Here is a 27,791-nt window from a genome sequence, read left to right on the forward strand (position 1 = left end):
ACTGACAGCTAGCTATAGCTCATGCAGCTTCTCTTTTGCTGTAAGGTTAGATCCCTTATCTTGAAGTATATGTAATAGATAATGACAAACTGTATTTCTGAAATATTACATTAATTATAAGAATTTATGACTATTTTTTTTCCTTAAAAATGTAATATACTCCTCACATAGAAAATATGCATACATATACTGATAACATCCTCTGCCCCAGGTGTAGAGATAGTGTGATTATTTTCACCTCCAGAGGCCAAGGATGAGCGGATACTGATAGTTATCTATAAACATAACAATTCCTTGTTTTTTGTCCTTTGGGATATAAAATATAAAGCAATCACTAAAACAAGAATTTCTATGGGTGACAGCAGTGTCTGCTGTAATCACATGCTTTATTGTTGGTGATGACAACTTTATATGGATTTGTATATTGCAAAATATTTTCAGAATTAACTGATTTGGTGGAGATTCTTCTTTTGGTGGCATGATCAAAAGTCAAAGGTTTGGATAAAGTACTTGTAAAAAAAAAAAAAAAATTTTTTTGTCATTTTTGTTGCTAATTCTATATTCCAAATTCAATTAACAATTACAATATTTTAGTTACAGGTTTACTAATTTAATGACGCCACCCTTTGCTAGGTTTCGTCTCACCTGACTAATAGTCAGTGTTCTGTTGTTCTGTTGGCATCAGTTACGATCTACTATAAGCCGTTACATTCGTGGATCCAAAGGTTTAAGATAGAACTACGCAATGTAACAGTCATGGTAAGTATTACCTTTTATTATTTGTGTGATCACCCAACAGCTGAACGACAGACAGAAAGACGCAGCATAGTCTCACATGACCTTCCTGGCCAGGTGAGACAGAAATGAATCTAAGCACTTATTTTTCATTTTAAAGATTTTATTTTCTATTTTCTGTTTCATATTTTGTAACAATCAAGTAAAGGAATATACATTGTATAAGAATATAGAAATCACTTCACCTTTTGTTCTAGGTGAACATAAAGAAGCATTTTGCATAGAAATGTATTGGTTGAAGTCACCATCCCACCATTCAGTACATCAATGATAAAAAAAATAGATCAAAGATCAATTAATATAAAATGGCACTTGATGAAGTAAGGATAAATCAAATAATCCTACAACATTAAACAGTATAAAATACTATTAATCTACTCAATCTGTAATGGTTGAGGCCAATTTTACTGACCTGACTGTGTCAACAAATCAATGTCTTCACATATAGCAGTAATTATTTCAGTTTGGTAATACATGATATCTTCCTTAATGATTTCAGTTAGGTAGAGTAATTTTTGACCATAATTTATCGTCCATAATCATTTCAGTTTAAGAAAGAAATATTTTACCACATTTATCTATTGTAGTGATTTCAGTTTGCAGTAAAGTAGTATTTTGGCCAAGATAAATATCTTCCTAAATGATTTCAGTTCAAAAATAGTATTTTACCGCAATGTATTTCCTGTAAATATTACAGTCTGGTAAAGTAGTATTTTACCGTTATGTATTTCCTGTAAATATTACAGTCTGGTAAAGTAGTATTTTACCGTAATGTAAATATTACAGTCTGGTAAAGTAGTATTATACTGTAATGTATTTCCTGTAAATATTACAGTCTGGTAAAGTAGTATTTTACCGTGATGTAAATATTACAGTCTGGTAAAGTAGTATTTTACCGTAATGTAAATATTACAGTCTGCATGGTAAAGTAGTATTTTACCGTAATGTAAATATTACAGTCTGGTAAAGTAGTATTTTACCGTAATGTAAATATTACAGTCTGGTAAAGTAGTATTTTACCGTAATGTAAATATTACAGTCTGGTAAAGTAGTATTTTACCGTAATGTATTTCCTGTAAATATTACAGTCTGGTAAAGTAGTATTTTACCGTAATGTAAATATTACAGTCTGGTTAAGTAGTATTTTACCGTAATGTATTTCCTGTAAATATTACAGTCTGGTAAAGTAGTATTTTACCATAATGTAAATATTACAGTCTGGTAAAGTAGTATTTTACCGTAATGTAAATATTACAGTCTGGTAAAGTAGTATTTTAACATAATGTAAATATTACAGTTTGATAAAGTAGTATTATGCCGTAATGCATTTCCTGTAAATATCTAAGTCTGGTAAAGTAGTATTTTTTTCACCATGATACATTTCCAGTAATGATTACAGTCAAAATATAAAGCTGATCACATATACAGCCAGTGTCATGCTATTCTGATTAAAAACCTTGACAATGAACGTAGTGGTATATTTTGACCTATACATTACTTAATATAAACAAAAACATATTAACAATAATCATCACATAGAAAATGATCCTGATTCTCACAACCATATAATGTAAATCAAAAACAGATATTAAAATATTAAAATGAAATATATAATTGATATGTTTTAGGGTCCTATAAAGGGAATGTAGGGAGTGGAATGATAAGGTTTATATTATGTAGGAACACCTTCCCTGTATGAACTTAACAATTTGAGTAATAGAATCTCGCCATTATAACAAAGAGCTCAGTAAAGGTTAACCACACTCCATGTATACTGTATCATAAATAAATAATGCCTATATGGTGTCTAATCGCTTTGAATTTTACCCACACACTATCATAACTAGCTGTTAACATAAGCAATTTGATTTTAGCAAATTATTACTAATTTTTACATAACTACAGAACATTAGAATTATCATACCTTTTAAAGAGTCCTAAATCAAGTCAATAGCAACGTTCTCCAAATCTCAAAATATTTTTTTGATATGAATCTAATCAGATGAGTTAAATGTTATCATTGCACATTTTACTATTTCCAAGAATAATTCTAAACAGATGTGTGCTATAATTCCTCGTGTTTCATTTTCTCGGAATCCTTTTCTACCTGGACTATCACTTTCTCCTGTTTGACATGATGTATATATATCCCTCCATCAAAGCTATCAATTGTTTCACTTTCAAATTCATTGGATTTTTGTTTATCATAATACATTTCTTTTTTAAAGTCTTCTTCATCTTTTTGTTCTTCCAGAGAATCCAGATCTTGTTCTTTGTCATTGAAAAAATCATTCTCTCCTGGTTCACTGTTGTCCGATTCATCCGATTCATCATACCCGACCTCGTCTTCCTCTTCATCAAGTTCAAGGTCAACGCCAGCAAACAAGACAGGATAGTCTTTGACCATCTTGTCTAAATCAAACTTGTATAGTTCTGGCCAGTCCAGTAAATTATTTTTATCCTCATCAATGATCTCAAAGCACTGTAAAATAAGCATACATCCATCAAATACTGTAAAGCAGACAAATATCTGGATTTTAGTGAAGACTACCGATGTTTATATTAGTATAAGGTATAAAGGTATACATTTGTACCCAGCATATATGAAAACGCACATTCTAGGTATTGCTAGCAATTAGGTATCCCGCTAAAAATAGCAGTGACCTTGACCTGCTAAGCATATACTACACATAATATTTTAATCTAAAAACAGGTATATATAATGTATACAGGGCAAGTATGAATTTTACAGCAGGTAAAATGTAATCATGAATTTCTCAGTAAGTAAAAGTAACTGTGAATTTCACAATAAGTAAAAGGTTATAATGAATTTCACAGCAGGTAAAGGTTATTGTGAATTTGGCATTAAGTACATGTATACTGCATAATACATTAGTATTTATGTACCTCATTGATCTCATCGTATTCCTTTAGATCAGTCCCAAACAGTGTGTAGAAATCCTTCTTTGTGACACTCTCCTTCCCTTCCATTGACTCCAGAAGTGTGGACCTACAAGTTACAATATAGTACAACATAAGATTGTAGTGACCATCTTCAAAATTACAGTAACAAAACAATTCTTAACATTTTTGGAGTTTCTTCAATAGACAGTTGAGACACAGATGATCTTATATGAGGCTATGTACAGGTAATATAAAATTTACTCAATAAGTTCAATAACTTGATATGCCACGGGCCTGTAGGCAAGTGGCATGTAAAATCATTAAACAATATAGCCACAAGTATAAGTCAGACTTCTTATCACATAACTCAAACTGATGAGAATACAAGTGAAAACACACATGTCAAAATATGTAAGCTGTATCCTCATTAGCATTGACATAACTCTTTTTTTAACAAAAACTTAAACCTAGCTGTGTATGGACAACAATGACATTGACGATGGGGGTTTAGTAATACCTCCCCTGGGCGTTGTCTCGGTGAACTAAATAAAATAAAGATTGCCCCGAATGATTCATTTTAACATTCAATACCCAGCACTGATGGGTCCACAGTCCTATTTTTACCTGGCCTCTTCGATAGGGTTGGGGAAATCAAACTGAACGAGGGGTTTCGGAGGTGCTGTATAAGGATCCATATCTTTACACTCGGAGGTGTTGTACCACATTCGATGTTGGAACCAGAAGTTCAGGGCCAGGTTACGTCCAGGAAGGGAGTGGACCTGGTGGAACCACCTGTAACAGTCAAACCATCAATTAAGTTGAGCACATCGGACTGTTTTACATATATCTACAGCATTACCCTGAACATCTAACGTGATATCATGGTACAACATAAAAAAAAATACACTTTCAATATTAATGCCCCTCATTACATTTATTTTGCCTATTTGTCAAGTGCATTCAAATGTCACATTCCTTTTTTTTCTATATTTACAATATATGGAATGCTTGTCGCATGCCATCCAGAGCAATTAGGGTAAAGTGTATTGTCCAAGGACACAACCATGTCAGCACAGACCAGATTGTTCCTCAGTTTACTGAGAAACACAAACTGCCATGGGTAGGGAGCATTGAGCCATGCACCTCAGATCTTCACCTGAGGTTACATAGGTCAACGCTCTAACTAACTGAGATGTAACAATCTATGAAGAAAGTTAATCCGATGATAAATCAACATCAGGTGATGTGCTCAATAGAATACAACTGAAAAAGTTGGGACTCTGGCAAGAACAGAACAGAAACTTGAACAGCACAGAATTCCAGGCATGAATTGCAAACCTGAAGGCAAAGCCAGTATGGTGATGAACACATTGTATAAGCTAATTCTAACAATTTACAATTCAAAATGTATTTCGCTATAACAAATTTTGTTACAACTACCAATTTAACACCAATAAACCCCAAGCCAATCAATTGTAATTCTGTCTAAAATCTCAGCTATATGCTATGCTCTGTCCTCCAATAAGCCCGCCCCTAGTGTAAGTCACAGAAGATGTTGGACCCCTTGACTTACTACAGGATGAATATGGTGCACTACACAAAACCGATATCTTGATCTCTCTACTGTAAAACTGTTCTAACCTGTGAGGAATAAAGAGGCAGTCGCCTTTGTTGACCACAACTTTGCGCCAGGGGACCTCCCTCAAGTTTGGGAACTCATGCATGTCCACTCTGTCGACGTTAACTCGACTGTAACCTTCCTTCTCCTCCCAGCCATTGGCATGTATCAAGTCAGCGTGCTTCTGTGAAAACAACAACACAGGTACATCACGACAAGTTTATAAACTTTATTTATTTTACAAGAATTGAGAAATATGTTGATCAAATTATGCTTTACTCTTGTTGGCCTGGATGGAAGCATGCAAATGTCTCTTACTGTGTGAGGAAACTGGAGTACACATGTACTTATGTTTTAGGTCCACTTTAGCTTAAAGCCGATACCAGTAGTAAAGAACCATGACAAAATGGTGTTACTTTTGTAATTTGTTTGTTTGTTTTTGTTTAACGTCATATTAACAGCCAGGGTCATTTAAGGACGTGCCAGGTTTTAGAGGTGGAGGAAAGCCAGAGTACCCAGAGAAAACCCACCGGCCTACGGTCAGTACCTGGAACTCACAACCCAGAGGTGGAGGGCTAGTGATAAAGTGTCGGGACACCTTAACCACTCGGCCACCACGGCCCCTGTTACTTTTGTGAGGGACTGCTCAGAGAGAAGATTTATACAGGTCATACCCTGGTCAACACCGATGTGAGGGACTGCTCAGAGAGAAGATTTATACAGGTCATACCCTGGTCAACACCGATCATGTTACAATGTTGTAGCACTTCAGGTGATACCAGGTCAGGAAATTCTCTTCATCATAGCAGACATTTTAATGAATAAATCAGACCTTAATTTAAATTATGAAATTTAAAAATCAAAAAATTTTCTTACATGACTAAAATTAATTTAGTTACACAATCTTCAGATGTAGTAGGCTGTTAATCAATGATAATAATGTAGGCGGTCTTACTTTGTCTATGAGGACAAGTTCCTTAGTCCCATCAAAGACACAGTTGATGTTATCTAAGTTGTCGTTATGGAGATGGGACTTGGTCCCCCCACTACTGAACCACATAATGATGGTTTGTAGGCTGTTTTGGAAACCTCCACACTGCAGGGTTAACGGCACTGTCAGGTCCACTGCAAAACAAAACAAAATTGAAAACAACTTTTTTTTTTTGTGGAATCCTCTCAAGTTATGAAATTTTTACAGTTGAAGTTTTTTAAATATTTTTTTATTACTATTATTCATCAGTGTTTAATTGTGTGTGTTATGAATTAGTCTGAAACCAAATTTTAAACATATGTTTTACAACACTTTTTTAAACAAGATATTTCGGAAGTTTTCTCCCTTTCACCAACATCCCTTTGTATATATATTGAGACACTGATACAGTTTACAAGTCATGATAACAGGCAGTCTGGTAATAACATAATGTGCTCTTGATCAGTGCTTTTATCCGAGGCATTGAGACTTTACCTTTTAATGAATCTGGTATATCTGTGACTAGGTAGCCGTTGAGTTTTTCGTATACACTGATGTATTTTTCCAATGTCATGCGCCATGTAGATCCATTCTCCCTGTCTTCCTTCTTACCACTCTCAACCTCCACCTGTACATGGCCGAATATATCACTGAAATAAAACATTTCTGTAGTTATATAGGTCTACCGACAGTGACTAATTATAAATAATGCTACCAAACATTTCCGCAATTATATAATAGGTCTACTGACAGTGATTAACAATGCCATCAATTTTAAACATTTCTTAAATTTTACTTGTCAGTTATTTGGTGATCATACATGAAACCAACACAAATGTTACTTAAAACCTTAGCTCCATGTACATACTGCCAAAAATACAACTGACATCTGTCATCGGGTGTATGAGACCTGCAGGGTGTTAGAATGACTATACAGTGGACCCGCGATAATCCGGAAGCCGATAGTCCGGAAAACTCGCAGTCCGGACGGAATAGCATGGGAACGGATTTCCGTAACGTTATTTGTACTCACCAGTCCGGAAATTCGGTTTCCGATTCCGGAAGCCCATTTTGGGAACGGAAAGTACTTTTCATTAGTAAATTTCCCCCGATAATCCGGACGATTTTTTCACCACGAAGAGAGAAAAATGTCGGGCAAGTCACCCGTGTCGACAGCTGTACAGACTATCGCTTGACACTGTGCGTAGTCATAGCGACCGCTGCCAGGTCATAGCCCCGGGTGTTTACCTGTGTTACAATGTAGCTCTGTTTTTATAACGGTACATTGCTTTTCTTTACGATCGACCTAAATGCTACAGTATTAAAGGGTTTTATAGTGTAGACTGGTCTTGCTTTGATCAACTTGACGTACAATATCTATTATAGTTATTTTACATAGTGCTTTTTCGTAGTTAGCAATAATTAATTCACTAACATACAGTATGTGATACGATACTTAATCAATCACAAATGCATGTAATAAATTTATTATCGGTAATTAACATCACTAACAATTGTATTGGGTAAACAAGGATATCGGCTTGTAACACCCTTACGTGTAATGACGACTCATTGAAAGATGCATGTTATTAATTACACACATGGTACATTTACGTATTAAGCAGTGATCACAAGAACCGGGTTAATTACACACTAATAAGTCGTCAGATACCGCTGATTTACTTCAGTAAGTGTCACATTGTTAAGTGTCTTTCATTTCAGGTATTTAACGTTTGTAATTTCTACTCGTTTGTGAACCTCTGGGACGTAACCCATGTGTGTTGTTTGTAGGTCACATATTCCCACTATCAATAAAACAACTTTCACTTCACATGTTCTTTTAAAAACATTGTTTATTTTTTAGTTTCAACAAAATAAAAGAAAACAAGAATCATATCAAGAACATAAATATATTTATTTTTTTAAAAGACTGACAATTAGACGTGTTTATGAAACGTCATTAAAACGTCCCGTATTGTATAGAGTCAAGGGAGATAAATAATATAACTCTTACACAACAATTTTTTTTGACCTGGTAGACGAAATTCGGTAGTCCGGAAAACTCGTAATCCGGACGGTTTGGGCTGGGAACGAAGGTGTTCGGATTATCGAGGGTCCACTGTATATATATATAGCTACCATCAGGTGAAATCTGACATTGGGTGTATGAGACTTGTCGGACATTGGAATGAGTACCACAAGGTGAAGTCTATCATAGGTGTATGAGACATGACGGGCGTTAGAATGACAACTACAAGATGAAATCTGACATCAGGTGTATGAGACATGTTGGACGTTAGAATGACTACTACAAGATGAAATCTGACATCAGGTTTATGAGACATGGCAGGCGTTAGAATGACTACTACAAGATGAAATCTATCATCAGGAGTATGAGACTCGGGGGAGTCTGAATGCTTACCTAAAGGTGAAGATATTTGGGTCAGAACCAATGTCTATACCGAATCCAAACCATATTATCTTACCTTAGATAAGCATCAGTCCACTTTTGAAAAGCAGGAATATCACCGCTCAACAGGACTTTCCTCATCACTAAGGGCTGCGACTGCTTCACAAAGTCCTCATAGAACACCCACGGGGATGGAAACTTTCCCATCATTGGAACCCCTTCCTCTGGAGGCATGTGGCTCCCAAGGGGTTCCAGGTGGCCTGGAGGGTTTCCAGTCCCATGAGTTGGTAGTAACAGACTTGACCATGTAACGCACAACACAAGGAGCACTCCCTTCATCTCAATGGTCATTAATCTCTGTAAATATAGTCATAAAATATCACTTCAAACACATGGAAAAAAGGCAATTCATGAAGAATGCTTTGAAAAAAAGGGATTTTGAGTCTTGCCTAAAAAATTAAAAGTAGATGTCTTTAATACCAACTAATTGTTTCATTAACAACAGATGACCTTGTTTTTTAAATATCAATAGTTGCCCATCTCTGTATGTATAACTTCCACTAAAACCTCACAGAATTACTTGGCTATCCCTTACATGTGTATGTAGAACTTTCACATAATTACCTGGCTATCTCATTTTCAAAGTATCACCTGGCCACATTTCTGTTTGTACAACTTTTACATAATTACCTGGCCATCTCTGTATGTAGAGCTTTCACAGATTTACCTGGCTATTGCTAGCTGTATGTAGGACTTTACAGGTTTACCTGACTATTGCTAGCTGTATGTAGGACTTTACAGGTTTACCTGACTATTGCTATAGCTGTATGTAGGACTTTACAGATTTACCTGACTATTGCTAGCTGTATGTAGGACTTTTACAGGTTTACCTGGCTATTGCTAGCTGTATGTAGGACTTTACAGATTTACCTGACTATTGCTAGCTGTATGTAGGACTTTTACATGTTTACCTGGCTATTGCTAGCTGTATGTAGGACTTTACAGGTTTACCTGGCTGTTGCTAGCTGTATGTAGGACTTTACATGTTTACCTGGCTATTACTAGCTGTATGTAGGACTTTACAGGTTTACCTGACTATTGCTATAGCTGTATGTAGGACTTTACAGGTTTACCTGGCTATTGCTAGCTGTATGTAGGACTTTACAGGTTTACCTGGCTATTGCTAGCTGTATGTAGGACTTTACAGATTTACCTGGCTATTGCTAGCTGTATGTAGGACTTTACAGGTTTACCTGACTATTGCTATAGCTGTATGTAGGACTTTACAGGTTTACCTGACTGTTGCTAGCTGTATGTAGGACTTTTACAGGTTTACCTGGCTATTGCTAGCTGTATGTAGGACTTTACAGATTTACCTGACTATTGCTAGCTGCATGTAGGACTTTACAGGTTTACCTGGCTATCTCTGTATGTAGGACTTTTACAGGTTTACCTGGCTATTGCTATATAGCTGTATGTAGGACTTTACAGATTTACCTGGCTGTTGCTATAGCTGTATGTAGGACTTTACAGGTTTACCTGGCTATTGCTAGCTGTATGTAGAACTTTACAGGTTTACCTGGCTATTGCTAGCTGTATGTAGGACTTTACAGGTTTACCTGACTATTGCTATAGCTGTATGTAGGACTTTACAGGTTTACCTGGCTATTGCTAGCTGTATGTAGGACTTTACAGGTTTACCTGGCTATTGCTATAGCTGTATGTAGGACTTTACAGGTTTATCTGACTATTACTAGCTGTATGTAGGACTTTACAGGTTTACCTGGCTATCTCTGTATGTAGGACTTTTACAGGTTTACCTGACTATTGCTAGCTGCATGTAGGACTTTACAGGTTTACCTGGCTATCTCTGTATGTAGGACTTTACAGATTTACCTGGCTATTGCTAGCTGTATGTAGGACTTTACAGGTTTACCTGGCTATCTCTGTATGTAGGACTTTTACAGATTTACCTGGCTATTGCTAGCTGTATGTAGGACTTTACAGGTTTACCTGGCTATTGCTAGCTGTATGTAGGACTTTACAGGTTTACCTGACTATTGCTATAGCTGTATGTAGGACTTTCAGGTTTACCTGGCTATTGCTAGCTGTATGTAGGACTTTACAGGTTTACCTGGCTATTGCTATAGCTGTATGTAGGACTTTACAGGTTTATCTGACTATTACTAGCTGTATGTAGGACTTTACAGGTTTACCTGGCTATTGCTAGCTGTATGTAGGACTTTACAGATTTACCTGGCTATTACTAGCTGTATGTAGGACTTAACAGGTTTATCTGACTATTACTAGCTGTATGTAGGACTTTACAGATTTACCTGACTATTGCTATAGCTGTATGTAGGACTTTACAGATTTACCTGGCTATTGCTAGCTGTATGTAGAACTTCCACAGCTTTACCTGACTATTGTTATATAGCTGTATGTAGGACTTTACAGGTTTACCTGGCTATTGCTAGCTGTATGTAGGACTTTACAGATTTACCTGGCTATTGCTAGCTGTATGTAGGACTTTACAGATTTACCTGGCTATTGCTAGCTGTATGTAGATCTTTACAGGTTTACCTGGCTGTTGCTATAGCTGTATGTAGGACTTTTACAGATTTACCTGGCTATTGCTAGCTGTATGTAGGACTTTACAGGTTTACCTGGCTGTTGCTAGCTGTATGTAGGACTTTACAGGTTTACCTGGCTGTTGCTAGCTGTATGTAGGACTTTTACAGATTTACCTGGCTATTGCTAGCTGTATGTAGGACTTTACAGGTTTACCTGGCTATTGCTAGCTGTATGTAGAACTTTACAGGTTTACCTGGCTGTTGCTAGCTGTATGTAGGACTTTACAGGTTTACCTGGCTATTGCTAGCTGTATGTAGGACTTTTACATGTTTACCTGGCTATTGCTAGCTGTATGTAGAACTTTACAGGTTTACCTGGCTGTTGCTATAGCTGTATGTAGGACTTTACAGGTTTACCTGGCTGTTGCATTTGCTATAGCTGTATGTAGGACTTTACAGATTTACCTGGCTGTTGCATTTGCTATAGCTGTATGCATGTAGGACTTTTACAGATTTACCTGGCTATTGCTAGCTGTATGTAGAACTTTACAGGTTTACCTGGCTGTTGCTAGCTGTATGTAGGACTTTACAGATTTACCTGGCTATTGCTAGCTGTATGTAGGACTTTACAGGTTTACCTGGCTATTGCTAGCTGTATGTAGGACTTTTACAGATTTACCTGGCTATTGCTATATAGCTGTATGTAGGACTTTACAGGTTTACCTGGCTATTGCTAGCTGTATGTAGGACTTTACAGATTTACCTGGCTGTTGCTATAGCTGTATGTAGGACTTTACAGGTTTACCTGGCTATTGCTAGCTGTATGTAGGACTTTACAGATTTACCTGACTATTGCTATAGCTGTATGTAGGACTTTACAGGTTTACCTGACTATTGCTAGCTGTATGTAGGACTTTACAGGTTTACCTGACTATTGCTATATAGCTGTATGTAGCTATAGGACTTTCACAAATATACCGGGCCATGTCTATATACAGATCTAGAGCTATCTCTGTATTTAACTTCCACATAATTACCTGGCTATATATACTAGCTAGTGTATATATATATAACATAGAAACACAAATGACGAAGGAAGACAACTTTATGACTCATGCCCTGACCGGGCCTCAAACTCATGATCTACGGCATGTGCACCCAATTGCCTAGCCAGAAATACCCGCAGCTTATACCACTACGCCAGATCGGCGTTCTTAATAAAGAACGTTTCAATGGCGTAGTGATGGTCATCCAGATACCCTGACATGATCATTGTGGAAGTCGTCTATAAGATGATATGAATACCTGGATCGCAATGTATTTTCATACATGGATACGAATTGTACATATATTATGTATATTTCTCTCTGTACAACTACGACAGGAAATTCAAATCTATATCTAGCTAGTGTATATATATATATAAATTTATAAAGACTTTCAGATTTATCATGCTATATCTGTATATACAGAGCTATCTGTATTTAACTTACATATATTTACCTGGCTATCCTGTATATATATATAGAACATCACAGATGTATCATTCTATCTTGCATGTAGAACTTCCACAGATTTACCTGTCTTATTCTGTAAACAAGACTCGCACAAAAAATCCAGTCAATGGCACATTTAAAAGAGGTGTAGTTTAATTTTTCACCAATGATACTGTACATCAGCAGTGAATTAATTACATGTAAAAAACAGCCCAGCAAACAACTCCTAATCATATGTCACAATGATAGACGAGGAAAAGAGAGGTGAACAATGACAGGTATTTACCTGTACAGGTGAGAGACCTTTCACAATGTGTTACCTGTATTACAGATTATGCAAATTGATTTAACGGAATATGTACTGGTAATGTCAATTATAATTAATTCAGATCGAAAAAAATATTCATGATTTCAATTATATATTTCACTCCATCTGTTACACAGCCATGCATTTCCATTTTCAAAGCAGTGGCTATCCACAATAAAATCAGTTTGTTTATAGATAATTACCGGTATATATATACAGAGCAACCGGCTTATTTGCATAGCCCTTTTTCCATGACAAAATATGCAAATAACCGGAGTATTCGTATAGGCGGAGTTGGGTTTTGTATATAATACTAAGAGATTTCTTTTGCCATATCATGTTTTTTTTAAGTTACTGATCACTTAAATTATATATTGTTTTACAGACCATTGACAATTTAAGTCATTTAGAACCAACTTGTATAGCTACCTGTACGTAGAGTACTTTAAATAATCCGTCTTCATTACTCTTAATCACTTATCAATTACATTGTATCATGTATCTTACTTTTGTTGGTTAAATGATAAATTTTACAGGAATGGTAAGTATGGCAAAGTGATCCAAACATGTGTAAACAGTACTAGTGTGCCAGGAAATTGGTTTGGTTTGGTTTATTTTGTTTAACGTCCAATTAACAGCCAGGGTCATTTAAGGATGTGCCAGGTTTTGGAGGTGGAGGAAAGCCAGAGTACCTGGAGAAAAACCACTGGCCTACGGTCAGTACCTGGCAACTGCCCCACGTAGGTTTCGAACTTGCAACCCATAGCTGGAGGGCTAGTGATAAAGTGTCAAGACACCTTAACCACTTGACCACTGCAGCCCTGGTGCCAGGAAAGAAATTGCAACAAAATATGCCTGTTTCAAACCAAAAAGAATGCATTGTGCATCAAGTGAATACAAATATTGAAACTCAAGATTATTTATCTAGTATCAAAATGCAAATGAGAAAGTACATTTCATGCCATAGTTAATTAGATAATCCTACAAAGTTTGAAAGAAATTGGTTGTAAATTGAGCGGGGGGGGGGGGGGGATCTACACAGATAAACATTTACATTTAAAAGGGGACAAAAACCACCAGGGAATACAATTTTATGATTGATGAATTTGTTCTAAGAGATTTTCTTCTGTTAAGATTTTTGCAAGAGTTTATTGTAGATTATTTGTGGTACTCAAATTAGGGAAGGGAGATAATCCAAAAAGCAAAGTGTGATACATGTTGTCTCATTATCAATAACTCCATTTGACTTGTGACATATCATATAGCTGACTTTTTATCATAACAAATTAACCATTTACTTTTATAACTATTTTCAATACTTTTAATTTATCAGAAATCCATTAACATTTAATAAATCTGCAATACAACCACCAAGCAAAGGAAGAAGGAAAGAACAGGCAATGAATTCAAACTGATTCATAAAATGAAATTTCATTATCTAGGAACCAAAACAACAACAAGTATTGCACAAACAACTATCATATTACCCTCCGTATTTTCATTTACTTCATCTCTTCTTATAAGTCTCCTGATTATCCCCCACATTAGCTGGAACATGATACATAGAATAGTGCCCTTCCAGGATGGAGAACCACGACTCTTATAAATGAATTAAGATGTAACAAGAAAGCATGTAATGCCTCCACTGAAGATCAAACCCACAACCCTCTTCCTTCTACTGTCCAAATTACAACCATATAAGGCACTTTATACATGACATATTTATACAAGTTTGTTTTATAAATATTAACTTATTAACATGTGGTAACTATGAACTTTCACTTGATCTTAATAAATTTGTATTAAGTAATGTAGAAAGATTTATAACTAGTTCGAGAAGGTTTTAATTCTCTTTTATTTCTCATCGAATCAATTAATTATATAATATTTCATTGATATGTATGTATATCATTATAATTGTTCAATAAAATACTCTTCTTTCTCACCGTCAGGTAGGTGAAGCGCTTTTGCTTTACAAAGTCTTGTATAATTATCTATTTTCTACATATAATGTATATAAATAAAAATATTTCCTGAACTTTTGATACTTTTTAACTATAAAATATTCCATTAAACTATGAATGACTACTTAAATTATTACAATGATGTGTGTATGAGTGTATGTGCAAGTGTTACAAATAACCCTAATTATATAGTTCTATTGTTCAATTTGTCAAGAAAAATTCTATCAATATCATTTTATCAAAATGTCATTTATGTGGGAGAAGACTGATATAGGCAAAGCCTGTTGTCAAATTCCTTTGTACTATATATATAACATCTTGTATAATAAAATTTGTTGAAATGAAAATGAACCCTCTTCCTACTGGTCCGCCGCTCTACTGAAACAGCTGAAAGGAAATTCCCAATAGCATGAAGCTAGAAGACAACCATATCACTATTATATAATTATATTTACAATTAATCCTGACACAAATATATAAAGTTTTATTGCATTACAGTATTACTGGTTTGTCATATATTTGGAAATGAACCTTTCTTTAATAACTTTCTGAGAGAAGAAAACCAGGTCTATGATAATGAAAACAATAGAATACCTTCCTTCACTTACATATTATCAATTATCAATTGTTTTATACCTTCAATACTTCTCGACAATGTGTAATAACAGGGACAAACTGACTATAATAACATGAAGGTCTTTACAGACAGATGACGAGAACATTTAAATATACCAGACATGTGATTGCCGAAGCTATTACAGTGCCTCTAGCTTTATACTATAATTCTAAATAAAGAAAGACAAATATATATTACAAAATTAGAAACTACAAAACTAATGTCTATGCACACCTGTAACCAATCTGATTAAAATAAAGATAATCATTATACACTTAACATAACGATAATCTCTTTCAATCTTGGTTTGGTTTGGTTTATTTTGTTTAACGTCCTATTAACAGCTAAGGTCATTTAAGGACAGGCCTCCCTGTGAGTGTGACATGTATGCGTGTGTTGTGTGCGTATGTGTGTTTTGGGAGGCTGAGGTACATGTACTTTTGCCGATTTATAGTGCTACCTCATGAAAGAAGCATACTGCCGAAAACACCCAGCAGGACACCCCACCCGGTCACATTATACTGACAACAGGCGAACCAGTAAAATCTTTTGCTGGGTATACAATTGATGTAATGATTCATCAGTATACATAGGTATATTTAATTAAACGGTACTTAGTTTTCACATTAGAAGAAAAATCATCTAAATGGGTTATCTCACAGTGATATAGCAGGAAATTTCGGTGAGATTATAAAACTCCTAAATCACACATTACAGAATTATAGTCTGATTGAAAGAGATCATCGTTATGTTAAGTGTATAATGATTATCTATATTTTAATCAGATTGGTTATAGAGTTTTTTTCAGCTTTGTATGATATTGTAATGTTACTATATGCTATAATTAGATAAGTACTGGTTATCATGATCAGAAGATCGGGTTTCACTTCAGCCGAGAGAGTGAGGTTAATATGTATTGTAGTTCGAACCATAGCACAGACAACAGGAGATTTTCTAGCATTCCTTCATAATATTACACAACTTTTATATTTTAAACTTCCTCTTAGTACACAACTTTACTCCTATAACATAAGAGGTCGCTGGTCGGCTCTTTTTCTATCGGATATTACACGGCGCTAGTCAAAAGTATCTCGCCGTGTAAAACCTCTAACATTGTTGGAGTATACACAACTTCTGAATACTTCCAAATATAGTAAACACAGAACTTTTCATTATTTCCTATAATACACAACTTTATAATACTTCCTAAAAATACAGAACTTTTAAATACACATATGCATGCAAGCAATACCTTAATTGTGTCCATTAGTCGTGATTTTATAGTAGTTTTATATAATATATAGATATTATAACTATAATCAGAAGTTTAACATATATGTAAAAGTATCAATTCTATTTATACGTACACAGTAACGTTCATTGTACATATGTTGTTTTACGTTAATATGTAATATGAAATGGAGACGTATAATATATTATAAGACATGTAATGTCTTCTTATCAACAGGAAATAAATTTCCAAAAACAGAACGGATGTAATTATCTAAATATCATGACTCTTTTTTTCATCATGAACCAAAACTATTTCATCCATTTTAAACCAGCGTTTTTACCTCATGATCATGATCTTCCCTTTGCCAGTTATCTTCAATTTATTGAATTAATGAAGTTGGGCAATCCGATTGTACTAAACATTATGAACTAGTACATATTGTACTATTGCAGCACCAATCACTGGAGTATTTTTTAACATGTAAATGCCAAAATCTTTAATGTGTTAATTCTGTGCATCAGTGTACAATTATTAACTGCTTAGTATCTGCAAGAGCACGACGACTCATGCACGAAACACTAACCGCATGAAGCTGTAGCATTGGCGCCCGACCTGAAATTTAAACTTACAATGAGAATTTGTTCAATGAAGTTAGAAAGCTGTTAGTTCTCAATTGAGTTACAATTAGCAATATCTATATGTCTTTCAAACATAACTACATTGAAGCAACAGTTTACCATTCAAACAGTCGTGTTTTCGTGCTAAAGGCTAGTTCCAAGCGTGTCCACCATGCGAGCAGCCATGTTTACATTGTCAGAAAATGGGTCCGATCAGAGATGACTCGAAAGTAAAGAGGCATCCGAATGAAATGAGTTTTAAACACGCGGGTGAATTGTGGGAACTATCACGTGGGTTTGTTTTTGATGTAAATAATGCCCATGGATCGATCATCCGAATTACTTTTTGCAAAACTAATGATTTACAGAGGACAGACATGTACTTATTCAGTAAGTATGATGCGTTTTGGGAATGCATTCAAACTATGAAGACCCCATCAGATTGCAAAATTGACACTCACTTGCTGCTTTTATGCAGTGTGTCCGCCCAACGGCGACCAGCTAACGACGCCATCTTGAATGAAATAGATCCTAATATACGACCAAATGATATCAGACAATACTCCACATATACCTATTGTAATTTGTCAATACTATATATATGCATCTTGTCAATGAATGTCATCTTTTATGTTACTGACTAGATGAGAAAAGATTAATTTTGAAAATAAAAATAAAAAAGTAGCTTTTATCTTTTCCAGTTTTTTAGTAAATTACATTTGAACCTCCAATTTATATGTACATTATATCAATATCTGCAATGAACTTGGTTCGGTATTCGACAATTGCACCAATATTATATCGATAAATGAGCGTGCATGATTATAATTGATAAAAGTAACTTTTTTTTTGTAATTTGATCATTTCAGCATATTGTAGAACTATAAACAATACATTTGTCAGTGTGAGGCTGCATGCTTTAACAGTTGATGAAAAATGCAGAATGTGTGTGATTGAATAATATCAAATTTGATATCATCAGCGACTGGCCGGTTATTATACATATAGTTCGATGATCAGTTTAAAAGTGCACTCACTTTCACTTTCATGTTGGTCGAGACTGGCATATATATAATGTTGACTTGATTCCGATAGCGAAGGTAATATATTGAAATTCAAATATATTGATTTAACGTGACCCATATGAGGTACAAGATTGAAAAGTTGTACCTAAAGTTTACGAGATTCAGAAATATTTTATCCGATTAGACTTAAAGCCTCAACTGACAGTTGCAAGTAATTTGTGTAGAATAAATTACAATTGACGTAATTGTGTGCGATATGTCAAATAATTTTTCGTAAAATTTCGTAAAAATGTTTTTTGTTAAGACTGGCTATATAGACTTCCATTTCACTCCATTCGAAGTTATTAATAATATTTATCACAAAAAGATATATGATGGAATAAAGCTAATCAAGACATTCAAAAAAAATATTGTAATTATAAGCTATAGTAGTATTAAATTTCTATATTCTTGTAGTATTTTTTTATCATTCTATATAATTATTGTTGTATGTATTTCAATAGCGCATCTGTCTATTAACTCTTGGTAATTAGATTGGGGATACTCCGGGCCGTTAATCCGCGAAGTAATTAATTCTTCATGCCCTTGGGCCTTGGCACTAATCGTCTGTATGGCTCTCCTTCAGTTTTAATGCCCCCTGTTAGAGAGTTATTTATCGCCTTTCAATCCCATTATATCCACTGCAGATGGGTACACCAATCTGGGAGCTCCTACAATCTCTATCTATATTACACAAGGTCAACATTTACTTGATGCTAATTGTTTTCCTAAGTGTTATTTATTATTGTCACATTTCTTTTAAAAAGAGGCCAATCGCTCCTTCACAGGAGCGGAGTTCTTCCTCTGCTTCTGCAGGTTTCTGTATTCCTTATGCGAGAGCGATGTTGCGAGTTAAACTGTAACGATGTCCTTTGAATGCTCATGTTGCTAAATACAGATAGCCTGGAACTGTACTACAGTGTTGAATTGTGTTTTCTCGACGAAACAATCTACTTTTTCTCTAAACTCAGGTATTGTGGCGAGTGTCTTGCGCTACCTCGAAGACATCTACCGTGGGCTACGGGACTCTGATTCGACAGTTCCACAGTTTTCGCTACACTCTAGATTGAATCCCTCCAGTCCATGTGCTGTTACATTCAGCATTAAAGATCAGTGTTTCTATCCAAGTTATTAAAATCTACTGGTCGTAATAGATAGGAAAATATCTGAATCACTGAAAACTTTGCATATATTCCTGGTGGTGGAACTTGAGATTCCTGGTGGGGGAACTTAAGGATTTCATTGTATTTGTCCATCTTTCTGTCCTTCTGCACTTTACTCTTTAGCTTGTCTTGGTTTTGTATTTCATACCTGAATAATTGTCACTGCATGGAACTTCATACGTGGACGCGCTTGGGCACGGGTTCACCTAGCTAGGTGAGGTGTCGCATGCCAAAAGTGGGTCACTCTTATCACCTAAATTTTGACCTTGACCTATATAGCTACACTAAAGAACAAGGCTTGAACTCAATCGCCCACAACTTGCCGTTTGAACTTAAATAGTTGTGGCATGTGTTTACCTAGGTATTGCGATGTGTTGTGTATTAAATGTAGGTCACTCTGACCTATTTTGTCCTTTTGACCTACATTTGATGGGGAACTGTAATTTGCCAAATTTTCTTGTTAATGCCAAACTTGTATATTACTATGACCATTGGATTGACAATACAATAATTATGAGCTAAAATATTACCGAAATGTTTGTTCAATGAATAATCATGTACAATTACTACTGTAATTTACTCATTGATTTCTTTTTTTTTTTCAGATGATGAATTCAACTAGGTAGAGAATTATGCAATGGACTCCAAGTCTGATGAAGTTGATGGGAAGCCTGAAAGTGAGGTTGGAGTTAGAGAAATCCTCCAAAGCGATACTATCGTGATGAAGATCCCCTCTGAAGTGGAATCTGTAGACAGCGTAACTAGTAGCACTGCTATCGGGAAAAACCATTGCTCGGATCACAGTGGGGAGAGAGATCAAATATCTGCAGAAATAAATCAACAGGCTGAAGTAAGTGGATTATATTGATTTGATGTGACAAAAGGGCAACAAAATTTGGCAAAGATATTAGGCTATAGCTACCTATCTGAATGAATTCATATCTATACTGAAATATGTGACAATTTTAGTTGACTGTCCACACTTATACTGGCCATGGGTCATCTCAATACTTTAAACCAACTTCTTTTTCCAGTTTCTAACTTTAACAATTTCTACAATGCAAAAGTTCACTGTGATTTCACAGAACAGAATCTTAACTATCAAATGCTAATATAGCAGTCATATAAATTCACATTTGTGTATAAGCATTAGACGTACCTTAAACAGGCTTGAATATGGCTGTGATTGGTGAATGGTTGGCTGTGATTGGTGAATGGTTTAGGTCATTGTAACTTTGAATAGAATTTTTTTCTTTTACCTTGTCATCATTTTAGCGGTCATATTTACTGACTGATGCTATGGTGCAGCATCCAGCATCTGTCCAGTGTCATCTTTCCACTTTAAAATATCTTTATTCTCAATAACTAAGAGTCCCATGCAGAGACCTGGTATTGGTCCTGTAGTATTCTTGGATGAAGGGCTACCAAGTTTGTTGAAATAAATAACCTTGACCTACTTTCCAGGTCACAGTGGTCAGTTTGTGCTTAAATCCTTAATATAATCTGAGGAGTCCTGATATTGGGCATGAGCATGCTGGGATGAAAGGCTGCCAAGTGTGTTCAAATGAATGACCTACTTTCAAGGTTACAATTATGCAAGGGTCAAATTTTATGTAAATAAGCAAGAGAGCTGGGTTCATGAGATAGGTCAGGAATATATTTGGTTGAAGGACTACAGAATTTGTCAAAATACACTTAGCCCAATCTAAAATTGAAATAAAGATATTGAGCCTAGCAGCAACAAATAACATAGACCAACCTTTAAGTAGCATTAGTAGTAGTAGGTGAGCAATACAGGCCAATAGTTGACACTTGTGAGACATCAGATCAAGCACCTAAAGTAATGATACATTTTTGTTTAATTTCAGGCATCTGTCTGTGATGTGGAGTCTTCATCAGGACCTGAACTAGCATCAGATAATGCTGAGACTGTATCCATGGAGACAGCCAATCACCAGACTTCAGTAAGCAGTGAAGATAATATAGTACCTGGTAACACGGAATCTGTATCCATGGAGACAGCCAATCACCAGACTTCAGTTAGTAATGATGGTAACACAGTACCTGGTAACACGGAATCTGTGTCCATGGAGACGGACAATCAGCAGACTTCAGTAAACAATGAAGGTAACACAGTACCTGGTAACACGGAATCTGTATCCATGGAGACGGCCAATCAGAAGACTTCAGTAAACAATGAAGGTAACACAGTACTTGGTAATGGGGAGACTGTATCCATGGAGACGGCTAATCACAACACAGCACCTGGTAACACAGAAATTGTATCAATAGAGACTGTCAATCACCAGACTTCAGTAAGCAATGAAAGTAAGATGTCGGCCACAGAACATGCAGTAACTGATAGTACTGCAGTTCAGAAACCTTGTTTTGATGAAAGTTGTGATGCTGAAGGTGCTGTTCCAAGTAAGAAAATCAATACAGAGACCATAGACTCCACTGATAATAAACAGTCTACAGATATCTCAATGGAGACAGAAGATTCAGTAGTGGATAGCTCCAGTGATTTTAGTCAGATACAGATTACATGTGTTCAAAGCATAGCCACATATTCTCCACAGATGGAATTCGGAGACAGCATACAAACTTCTTCAGAAGGCAAGGAGGCATTGCATCTGGTGCCTAGTGAAGTGTCTGAGATAACTGCCATGGAGGTGATCTCTGTACGTGGTGTGACATCTAGTGTAGAACAAACTACCAAAGAAAGTGACATATCCACAACACAAATCAATGTTTCTTCCTCAGATGTCAATCAAATCGCTGATTCTGAAGACCAAACATCTAGTAATCATTCTGTAACATCAACTGTAGTAAAAAGCGACTTTCAAATATCCTCAGATATTTCACAGACGTCAACAGAACAAACAGATGTAGCAAGCCATGAAAGGTCTCCCTTAACAGTGACAAATGAAGTGAAAAATATTTCGACAGAGGCAAATGCATCCTATGTCTCATCAGAAAAAATTACATCATCCACAGTATGTACACTGTCTAAACCAGAGGAAAAAAATCGGATCAAAACTATTGAAAATTCTGAGAAATCATCCGGTCAAGAAAAAGTTAGTGAACTCACAGTGACTTTCAGTGTAAATTCAGCAACACATCAGCCTGTTATCACCAGTTCCAAGAAGGTTAGTTCAGGTGTTGACAAGGTAATTAACAACCTACTTCCAATTAGTCCTAAAGTACTAGCTGTCCAGTCCAACGCCAACGAATCTCAAGATATGAAGAAGAGTTCAGTTTCTCAGAAATTCAGTACATACACGCTAAATAAAGCGAGGACCATGCTTCATTCTGCCTTAGGAACAATGCCAGTGGTTGTTAACCCTGTTTCCCAGCTGCAGCAGCTGAACCCAAACCTGTCCACAGTGGCAGACAATAGCGGCTTGTCAGTGAAAGTCACAAAACAGTCTTCTAATGTTGATAAAGCAGAGGAACATGGAGATATATTGGACATACTTAAGACTCATCAGAAGGAGGCTGTCCCTGAAAAGAAATCACAAGAAACTTCTACTATCAACAAAAATTCTGGAAAAGGAAAAACCCCGGAGAAAGGAAGTAATCAGATAGCAAAAAAGTCAACCACTAAGAAGCCTGCAGTTACAATCAAAGATACAAACCTGGAAACTAGTGTTAAACAGGAACCGGTTGATGGTTATAATGGGTATGGTTATAGTACGCCAGCCAAAGAGACCTCCGGTAATCAAGTCTCCACACCCTCAATAGTGATAGAGAATGTCCAGGGAAATCCTACCTCACCCGCTGTCAACCATAACAGCTTGTCCAGTCAGGTGAAATGTGTTCCTCCTGTAGCATCCTCTCAAAAAAGTCTTCAACCTGGTCCCGTAGCACCGATAAATAGAAATCCTACCATTTTGAGCAAACTGGTCCCTTCAGATTCAGTGAGAGCCATAGTTCCAACTTTAAAGAGCACAACAATCAGTGATCTTACTAAAAACAACCGTTTTGTACCTGTGATGGCTGGACTGGGCCCTGCTACGGGTCCAAACAGGGTGACTATCCGTCTCTCCAATAGTATTGCTGCCCCTGTCAATCCCATACCAGTTCCTAATATGCCTAGACCCTACCGGGCTCCTAGACCTATTCAGCCTAAGGCACTGGAGATTCATCAACCCATGGTCAATACCACTGCAGTTACAAACAAAATCTCCACACCAGCTTTGGCTCAGACGCCTAGTAATATCAAGACTTCTATACCTCAGCCTATGTCGGTGTCTACAATCAACATTGATACAGTCGGTCTTCCACGAATCACAGAACTCATTGCCAGGAAAAATCCCATACCTAACTACAAGGCACCAATTGTTCCTGAGAATCTGAAGGGCATGATTAAGGATAACCGATATCTTTGTTACGAGTGCGGAGACCTTTTCTGGATTGAGTCAAGTCTTTTGCAGCACCGAGGCCGTTACAGTATGAAAATAATCTACAAATGTGATGAATGTAACAAACAGAAATGTTTCTTCAATAAATGTCAGTTTCTTGGCCATCTTCGTCAGCATCTCAACATCGATAAAAGTCAGGCTGTCCCAATCCACATAAAGTCGGACTCGATCTCAATAGCACCACTTCCTAAGGTATATGAATCCCTGGTATTTCAGACTCCAGGTGAACCATGGACTAACTCTGAAGAAAAGAATCAGAGGACAGTGAAAGAGGCACCATCCAGAAAGCGTTGTCATGAGTGTGGGGTTCAGATGTCTGTGGAAGAGATGTCTTTTCACTACAATACAGCCTCCACTAAATGTGACTTCAGAAACATCTGTGGCACCTGTAATATGGTACTGCCGTCTATCTGTTCACTGAGGGCCCACCGTTGTCTCCATGGCGATCACCGCTACACCAAACTCGACACCTCCATCTGTCCAGAGTGTGGGGAACAATTCTTCAAGAAAGTTATAACTTATAAGGAAAAAACTCTCGATTCTAGAAGTGCGTTTATTCAGCATTTACGATACCAGTGCTGCCATATCAGTCGTATTGCACAAATGCAATGTCCCTAAGTGCCAAGATATGATGGAGAACGGTCCGCAAATTAAGAATCATATTCTTGCTAAACTTGATCAGTATTACAAATGTCAGGTGTGCCCGATGGCCTTCAGGACAGCTGCGGGGTTTGAACGGCACTTTGTTACCCATCAGAAAGGTCACCCCTCAGAAGAAAGACTACAAACGCATTTATAAATGTCATGTCTGCGACACGGTCCTGGATGACATAGCTGTGCTGGAGTTACACATAGCAGGTCATGTTAAGGAATTCAAGCAATTGTGCACATATGGGTTCGTATGCATTGAATGTAGACAAGTATTTTCCAGTAAGGAGCACCTGTCTAAGCATATTAAGGAGACCCATGCTCAGATAGCTAACAAGACTATGTGTCTGAAGTGTAACAAGTCATTTGGAAACGTGTACGAGTGCTTTCTTCATGATCTAATGATGCATCGCAGCTCTTTAGTCCCAGAATACAGACCGTGTAAGATTTGTGGCGATGTCATGGAATTGGAAGCATATCTGGCTCATCCTTGCATCAAGAAAAAGACCAAAGAAAAATATGTTTGTAATTTTTGTGACAAAGAGATCGTGAAAAAGAAGCACTTGACACAACACATGGAGTGGCACAAAAGTAATGGGGCTGCAGTGTGTTTGAAATGCTTCAGGACAGACTTCTCTGACATGGACAAGTTAAAAGATCATGAAGTAATGTGTTTGGGTACTGAGCAGGGTCAAGTCAAATCTGGCGAACTGTGCATTGATTGTAAGCTGCGATTTAAGAATAAGGAGGTATTGGAGAAACATCGAGCACTTCACCATCCAAATTTGTTCCCCTGTCACCTTTGTGGCGCCACATATCAGAATAAAGATGACCTCAAAAATCATGTTACTGTGAAGCATGTTGCCAAGCGACATGTATATCCCTGTCAAATTTGTAATGGGCGGGGCATAAAGAGAGTGTTTTCATCCAATGCTCTTCTGGAAAAGCATCTGACATGTCGCCATAGACAAGGAAAGAATCATGTTATTACTCAGAAATTTCTCAAGCAAGAAGAAGAAGAGTCGTCTGGGGAACCTGATCAAGATAAAGAAGATGAAGCCTCTAAGCGTAAAACGGATGAGGTTGCAAACACTGATCAGCCATTCAAGAAGCTAAGGGTTGAAGGGGAAACCAGATTCACATGTGCAAAATGTTCTCTGACTTGTGAGGACCGATCAACCTTTCTGAAACACCTGGAGAATCACAAGGTCGAAAACTTCATCCAGTGCATGGAGTGTGGCCTGTCCTTCGCAGTGTTACCATCTCTCAGAAAGCATCTCTTTATGGTTCATAAGGTTAAGGACTTTAACACATATTGCCAAGATAATGGCATAGAAGAGGCAATGGATGTGGATTATGACAAGGAAATACGCGATATTCCACCTGTTCCTGAGATGGAAGTTTCACAAGATAGTGATTCAGTGGAGGAAGAAGATATTACTAGAAATCCTCTTGAGTGTCGTGTGTGCCATCGTGTGTTCGATTCAGAGACTGACCTTCGCACACATACACGAACACACGGCATGGCTTTTATACGCAACAAACGCAGGAATAAGATGGTACCGTCAGCCACGACCAAACCCCCACAGATGAATGGTGTCGACACAGAAGAGGAAGACTCATCTCTCAGCTTTGATTAGAAGGATTAGAAGGGTCGGTAATATGGACAATTTTTGTGTGGCAGTACTATGATTAAGTTTTCAGAAAATTTGAGGTTCAATCTGACCAAAAGCTCATCTGTATCAAAGGGTCAAGTATGTTTTGTTGAGGTGCATGTCGGTTAACTCTTTCATTGAATTGACTTCTTCACAACCAACTTCTTCTTATTCACCAAAAGGCTTAGAATGATGATACTTAAGTTTTACAAAGTGTATGTGATGATACTTAAGTTTTACAAAGTGTATGTAAATAAATGACCTTAGCCCATATTGAAGGTCATGATCGTTAGGCTTTGTAAAAATGCTCAAATGATTTTTGATGATCAATCACTTCAGCTTGCAGTCACAGTATTTGGCCAGTGTCTGCTTTACTGTGTGATAGACAAATAAAATGACCTTGATATGTATTCTGGTCACTGTTTCAAAATTATAACTTTTAGATTTCCTGGATAAAGCTTCACTTTGAAAGTCTCACAAGTGACAAAGTTTAAGAGAAGTGATATATATATATATATATTATAATGTCAGATGTGTTATGCTAACTACTGAAGCTAATTTAAAGAATATTTACTTTAAAAGTCACAGTTATGAAATGTATCGCTAAACATTGAATACTAGGAGAGAAGTGCAGGCCCTTTGGGCCTTGTAATTTGTGTCGGTTTATTGTGGTGATATTGCACATGTGCAAATTGAATTTTACTAGCATTGTGGAGCATAAAAAATTAGGTGTACAATTAATGCAAATGATCTATATATATATCTGTAACAGGGTACATGTTATTGATATTTACTCCATGTGCTTGTAGGGGAATTGTTTAAGTTCTTATATCATAACATTACAATATGTATACTATGCATTTCAAAATTTGAAAGTGAAGTACTGTAATTAAAGATACATGCCACAAAAACTGTCAGATATTGTATAGAGGATTTAGATATATATAGGCCAGTGCCCATCACAGTCACGAGGGCGGTGCCCATCACAGTCACGAGGGCGGTGCCCATCACAGTCACGAGGGCGGTGCCCATCACAGTCAGGAGGGCAGTACCCATCACATTCAGGAGGGCGGTGCCCATCACAGTCACGAGGGCGGTGCCCATCACAGTCACAGATATTGTATAGAGGGTAACATGATTTAGATATATATAGGCCAGTGCCCATCACAGTCACGAGGCGGTGCCCATCACAGTCACAGATATTGTATAGAGGGTAACATGATTTAGATATATATAGGCCAGTGCCCATCACAGTCACGAGGGCGGTGCCCATCACAGTCAGGAGGGCAGTGTCCATCACAGTCAGGAGGGCAGTGCTCATCAGTCAGGAGGG

General features: G+C 36.7%; 2 protein-coding genes and 1 non-coding gene across 3 annotated transcripts; 1 reads left to right on the forward strand and 2 right to left on the reverse strand.

Annotated features, from left to right (window-relative positions):
* Positions 1-883: 883 nt before the first annotated feature.
* LOC117334580 (tRNA wybutosine-synthesizing protein 5-like) lies at positions 884-17,716 on the reverse strand. Its single transcript, XM_033894274.1, has 8 exons — positions 17,625-17,716; positions 8,774-9,054; positions 6,783-6,937; positions 6,273-6,442; positions 5,341-5,501; positions 4,324-4,491; positions 3,703-3,805; positions 884-3,277 (listed from the first exon to the last, which is right to left on the reverse strand). Exons 1-8 carry the CDS (start codon positions 17,625-17,627, stop codon positions 2,861-2,863), a joined length of 1,458 nt encoding a protein of 485 aa, XP_033750165.1. The 5' UTR covers positions 17,628-17,716; the 3' UTR covers positions 884-2,860.
* Positions 6,016-6,126, reverse strand: LOC117335252. The gene has a single exon (XR_004534320.1). It is a non-coding gene; the product is annotated as a Z30 small nucleolar RNA (small nucleolar RNA).
* A 65-nt stretch (positions 17,717-17,781) lies between the features above and the next one.
* LOC117333924 (zinc finger protein 532-like) lies at positions 17,782-27,384 on the forward strand. The gene is given in 5 exon segments (XM_033893342.1): positions 17,782-17,894; positions 20,337-20,581; positions 21,600-24,765; positions 24,797-24,930; positions 24,932-27,384. Coding segments are annotated over 4 exon segments (5,025 nt in total). The 5' UTR covers positions 17,782-17,894; positions 20,337-20,368; the 3' UTR covers positions 26,444-27,384.
* The last annotated feature ends 407 nt before the right edge of the window (positions 27,385-27,791 follow it).

Source organism: Pecten maximus, chromosome 9 (genome assembly GCF_902652985.1).
Source record: "Pecten maximus chromosome 9, xPecMax1.1, whole genome shotgun sequence".
Lineage (NCBI taxonomy): Eukaryota > Metazoa > Mollusca > Bivalvia > Pectinida > Pectinidae > Pecten > Pecten maximus.